At 35.3% G+C, this 5,951-nt stretch overlaps 1 protein-coding gene across 1 annotated transcript; it reads left to right on the forward strand.

The window, feature by feature from the left end:
- The first annotated feature begins 618 nt into the window (after positions 1-618).
- LOC111780507 (beta-glucosidase 24-like) lies at positions 619-3,842 on the forward strand. Its single transcript, XM_087119501.1, has 10 exons — positions 619-790; positions 872-949; positions 1,046-1,133; positions 1,891-2,146; positions 2,372-2,481; positions 2,576-2,793; positions 2,995-3,026; positions 3,177-3,282; positions 3,373-3,475; positions 3,616-3,842. The coding sequence occupies exons 1-10, from the start codon at positions 619-621 to the stop codon at positions 3,782-3,784; spliced, it is 1,332 nt and encodes a 443-aa protein (XP_086975627.1). The 3' UTR covers positions 3,785-3,842.
- The last annotated feature ends 2,109 nt before the right edge of the window (positions 3,843-5,951 follow it).

The raw sequence follows: 5,951 nt of genomic DNA on the forward strand, positions 1-5,951 counted from the left end.
AAAAGGGAGGGAATGACAGCCTATAGTCCACCACAAAGAACAAAAAACCCTTTCTTGAAACTCTCTCCAAAGATCAAAGGAGCCAAACCCTTCTCTTGAGGCTCAATGGCTAACGGTAAATGAACTAGTTTAGATCATCGATCATAGTCATATTCGTTCTTGTTCTAATATAAGGGTATTGAACGTTCGATATCCATTCGATACGAGTGAGCAAATCAAACCAAACCAAACCAAACCAAACCAAACACAGTGATGGGTTTGAAAGATTGGTATATTGTGTTCTTCCCTAAACTTTGTGCTTCCTGTGTTTGCAGAGGTCAATAACAACGGCCAGCATATTGACACGATCAGGCGAAGCAGCTTTCCCGAGGACTTCGTATTTGGTACAGCATCTTCAGCTTACCAGGTTGAAGAAGAGTTGCATACATTGCTTTAAGGTTTACAAATAATAAATTAAGAATAAAGAATGATTTTGAATTGTTATGTTTTGTTTAGTATGAAGGTGATGCTTTTAAGGATGGTAAAGGGCCAAGTACATGGGATTCCTACACTCACAAACATCCAGGTATGTCTCTCTCTCTCTCAATGTTGTTTATTTGTTGAATTGGACACAGAATTATGTGTCTGAATGTTGTTTTATTTGTTAAAATTTCAGAGAGGATTGCTGATCACAGCAATGGAGATATAGCTGTTGATGAGTATCATCGCTATAAGGAAGATGTTGCCCTGATGAAGAGCATAGGTTTTGGTGTTTATCGATTCTCAATCGCATGGACAAGAATTTTGCCGTGTAAGAACTTAAAAGGAAGAATTAAACTAATCCATATGCTTAATTTTATGAACACTAATGTTGTTAAAATATTGTTGTCAGTGGGAAAGCTTAGTGGGGGAGTGAACAAAGATGGAATAGAGTACTACCATAATCTCATCGATGAGCTGCTTGCAAATGGTGCCTTCTTCTTCTTCTTCTATTCTTTCTTTAATCTCAATCATTATCTTAACCAAGTTCTATTAATCTCAAAATGGGTCATATTTCCATTTGTAGGCATCAAACCCTTTGTCACACTTTTTCATTGGGATGTTCCTGAAGCTTTAGAAATTGAATATGGTGGCTTCTTGAATCGTCAAATTGTGTAAGTCAAAAATTTTAAAATATAAATGTAAACAATATGGTGGCTTCTAGGAAAGAACAATGGTAAAATGAAATCATTGTCCCAAAGTGAGCGATAATGTGAGATCCCACGTTGGTTAGAGAGGAGAATGAAATATTCCTTATAAGGGTGTGGAAACCTCTCCCTAACATACGCGTTTTAAAATCGTGCGGCTGACGATGATACGTAACGGGCCAAAGTGGACAATATCGGTTAGTGGTGGGCTTGGGCTGTTACAAATAGTACGAAAACGCTAGGCCCCCAAGGGGGTGAATTGTGAGGTCCCCACGTCGGTTGGAGAGGAGAATGAACATTTCTTATTAAAGTGTAGAAATATCTCCTTAACATACACGGTTTATAACCGTGAGACAAAAGTGTAGAAATCTCTCCCTAACAGACACTGTTTATAACCGTGAGATTGAATGCGATACGTAACGGGCCAAAGTGGATAATATTTGCTGATAGTGGGTTTGGGCTGTTACAAATGATATTAGAGCTAGACACGGAGGGGTGTGTCAACGAGAACGTTGGCCCCCAAGGGGGGTGGATTATAAGATTCAACATCGGTTAGAGAGGGGAACGAACCATCCCTTGTAAGGTGTTGGAAACCTCTCTCTAGCATACGTGTTTTAAAATTACGAGGCTGACAAAGATACGTAATGAGTCAAAGCTGACAATATCTACTAACAGTGGATATAGACCATTGTAGATAAGAAATAATTGGCGAAACTATTTGCAGCGAACATTTTCAAGAGTTTGCGGAGCTTTGTTTCAAGGAGTTTGGAAATAAAGTGAAACATTGGATTACCTTTAATGAACAATTCATCTATACCTTCAAAAGTTATGTCGTGGGAGAATATGCTCAAGGTAGGGGTGCAGAATGGGACAAATCCCGTTATCTTGGTGGTAATTCGGCCACCGAACCATACATTGTTGGTCACAACTCAATTCTTGCCCACGCTGCCGCCGTCAATGTTTACAAGACCAAATATCAGGTTCTCTTCTCTCTATTTAGTTCTTTTTTAACCAAGTTTAGGGTTATTAAGAGATCCCACGTCCATTATGTGAAAATTTCTCTTTAATAGACGCGATTTAAAAATTTTGAGAGAAAACCCAGAACACAAAATCTGAAGAGGACAATATCTGATATCGTAAATTTCATTATTTTATGTGTATAAACATGCTTATAACACTAAGTTAAATGGGATTGATATTGATAGGAAGAACAAAAGGGTGAGATTGGCATCACATTAGAAGCAACTTGGTATGTACCATATTCAGACTCTGACCCATATGCTGCCTATCGAGCTTTTGAATTTTCACTTAATTGGTAAGTAAATATTAACCTCTATAAGATCATAACTTCCTTCTATTAAATCATTACCATTTTCTTACAAATGTATGACCAAATTAAATGCATGTAGGTTCTTACATCCAATCGTTCATGGATATTATCCAATAACCATGAAAGCTTTGGTGGGGGAGAGATTGCCCAAATTCACAAACGAAGAAAGCACTTTGATCACAAACTCCTTCGATTTTCTTGGAATAAACTATTACACAGCTAATTATGCAAAACACAATTCCAGTTCCAGTTACCCAGAAGGAAGCTATTTGAATGATGTTAATGCAACCCTTTCAAGTATGCACTCCTACTTAAACCAAAACCTTTAATTTAATTTGGATCGAGTACCAATTTCTATTATGGATCACCAACATATCGTTTTAGGTTCTAATTATGGTCCAATAAGTCTCAAATACCTATCCCAAGTTCATCTTATTGAATTACCATTTTTTTTTTCATATGTCTAATTTGATTTTGTATAATATCTTTATATTGTAGCGGATCGTGATGGGGTCCCAATTGGTCCAAAGGTAATATTGTTTAAAATTCCTTCAACAATTATAACAATAATAGTATGCAAATGGGTTCTTTTGTTATGCTTTTCAAAGTTTAAATTAGTTTTATCTCATTTTCACCTTTTAATCTAATAATTTGCTATTTATGTGTTAATAATGGTGTAGGTGAGACCATCATCTTGGCTAGCAGCTTATCCACAAGGATTAAAAAAATTGTTGTTATATATAAAGAAAACGTACAAGGATCCCGTTATTTACATTACAGAAAATGGTATTGGCAAGAATTTTGTAATGTAAATGTATGATAAAAAAAAAAGTATATTTGATTAGTTCGTTGATTATTTAAACTTTACCATGGCAGGATATTTTGACTATGATAGTCCCAACGTTGATGAATTATTAAGAGACGAGGGCAGAATCAAATATTTTAATGATCATCTCTACTATCTTCGTGAAGCAATTGAGTAAGTAACAAAACAAAGGATTAAGCTATTCTTTTTTTTTTCTCAATTATATATTCTTTTATAATTTTACATAACTTCTATACTTAATCTTTAAAAAATAGTTGATTGTAATTATGTTATATTTGTGGAAAATATTGTAGAGCTGGTGTAAGGGTTCGTGGATATTTTGCATGGTCATTATTGGACAATTTTGAATGGGCAAATGGATACTCTATGCGCTTCGGTCTCATCTATGTCGATTTCAAGAACGATTTGGAGAGAATTCAGAAAGACTCAGCAAAATGGTTCCACAATTTTCTCACGACCTGAAAATGATACAAAAATCTTCTACGTTATATGCATTATTATTATATTGTGTTTTGTTATTGCAACCTTCTAGAGCACTTACTGCTAGGAGAAGATACTAAATAAATTGCCATAACAAATGCACTTTATCTTTGAGTTAATGTTATGAAGTACAATAAACTTTTCATCTCTTTCTTTGCTAGATCACTTTCATTCTTTCTTAATTTTCCTTTACACATGATCGTTAAAGTATTTTAAAGATATTAACGTTGATGAGTTTGCGTGAAATTTCATAATTGTTTTCATATAGCTTGTATAATAAGTAGTTTGTGATAGATTGTCAATTAGGTTTAAAGGTTGTATCAATAAAATCTTATAGCTTTAAGAAGTTGTGAACTTGAACTTTCAATGGTGTGTAATAGGTCTTTACGGCTAACTCATTTAAATAAACATTTACACTACCAAATACTTTGAATGAAAAAGTTACCTGTTATATATCTTAAAATGAGGTGTATTTATTAGGCTGATGGATGTTTTTCAATAATTGTGCAATATGACTATGTTACCCACTTGTTTCTAAATGATTTTAAGAGTGAAAAGTATTCCTACAAATTAATATGAGTCTTTTTGGTATATTTTATCCTTACATAATTCTTAGAAATTTTTTAAAGAGTTGTAACGTCGTAAGTCTAGGGCTAGCAAATATTGTCGTCTTTAGGCTTTCCCTTTCCGACTTCGACTCAAGGTTTTTAAAATGCGACTGCTAGTGAGAGGTTTCCACACCTTTATAAAGAATGTTTCGTTCTCCTCCTCAACCGATATGGAATCTCACAATGCCTACCCAATCTGCAAGATGCCATAAGGAAAATCGCTATATATCCTTAGGTAGTCAAGGATCGAACGATTGCTGCAAGAGTCTGAGTTGAGCCAACTATCTGCCTTAGGTATTGCAAAAGACCTCTCCAACTTCCAACAAAGACTAAGATGATGTTTAGATTTTGTTATCTCATGCTTTAGGTGATCAATAGGTTTATCTCCCTAACAAGCATGCACTAGAGAACTTAGATATGATTGGGGACTAGTGTTACTTATATGTTGACCTAGGTTAATACGTTTTTAGTGGACTGAGCACCCCAGGATCATGAACGACAATTAGAGATCTAGACCTGTGTGTACCCAAAGATTGGATTAGTCTCGAGGAGTTAACCCTAAGCATTCTAGAAACGATAAACGAGATCTAAATCGTCTAGACACCGATAAGAACCTAGTAGACCTCCATGGCACCAAGAATGACCAAGGTAGCTCTCTAGGCTATAAGTAGTGTGCACAATGTCTTTAGACCCTTAACTACTCTTTCCACTCCGATAATGGTACTATTGAGATAGTGGTCTCTTGAACAGGGCCATTTTGCTTAAATCCATTCCTGAAAGGGAAGCATGAGACCACATCATTTAGCCTAGTACATGGCAAGGACATAGAGGGTCGCATCCTCTAGATTCGGGTGACTCCATGATTCCGAGGGATGCACTAGCTAACCTTCCTTGGATGATTTTCAAACTAGAAACTACCATATTATCTCATCATAATGTTATGATTTATTGCCTCAACTCAAGTCATCCGTCATTCATTAAGTATTGCAAGCTGCCAAGGTCAGACCTTTATAGAACCCAATAGAGTAAGACTTAGACCATGAATCTTTTTGGAACTTCGATGCACTCCAGAGGCTCAGATCGCACTAGATATTAGGTCTAAACTTCCTAGAGCTCAAAGAAAAGTATGTGGAAACCTATTAGATTAATGATGCAATAACAGCCTACAAGTAGCTTAGTATAATTTTAAACTCACCTCTTTTCCCCTTTCTTTTCAGGTATTCATAGGCTGTCTATCGAGGTGGAGAAGCATTTAAGAGTGGTGCGGTCACAGAGGGGGTCGTTCTAGAGCATTAGTCCGTCTTTGTGTTTTAGTCTTTTGTATTCTGTTCGGTAATTGTATCACAAACTCATTTTCTTTGCTTGTAATAAATTTAAACTGCACCATTTTATAATTGGACTTTATTTTGTATTTAATTTCAATGAGGTTAACTTTATTCCAATTTAAATTTTATCGAAATTTCATCTTTTATTTTATTTTATTTTACTTTTATTTTTATTTCCTTGGCTTTCGTCTTTTTTTATCTCAATTCAGGTTTCAA

This window comes from Cucurbita pepo, chromosome 18 (assembly GCF_057944985.1).
Source record: "Cucurbita pepo subsp. pepo isolate OVF chromosome 18, ASM5794498v1, whole genome shotgun sequence".
NCBI lineage: Eukaryota > Viridiplantae > Streptophyta > Magnoliopsida > Cucurbitales > Cucurbitaceae > Cucurbita > Cucurbita pepo.

What these genes read in the sequence shown, in the direction of transcription:
- LOC111780507 (XM_087119501.1), top strand. Translation starts at nt 619, where the DNA reads ATGTGTCTGAATGTTGTTTTATTTGTTAAAATTTCAGAGAGGATTGCT. An exon ending in GGGTCCCAATTGGTCCAAAG is followed by an intron (nt 3,027 to 3,176) that starts GTAATATTGTTT and finishes ATAATGGTGTAG; the next exon opens with GTGAGACCATCATCTTGGCT. An exon ending in TATTTACATTACAGAAAATG is followed by an intron (nt 3,283 to 3,372) that starts GTATTGGCAAGA and finishes TTACCATGGCAG; the next exon opens with GATATTTTGACTATGATAGT.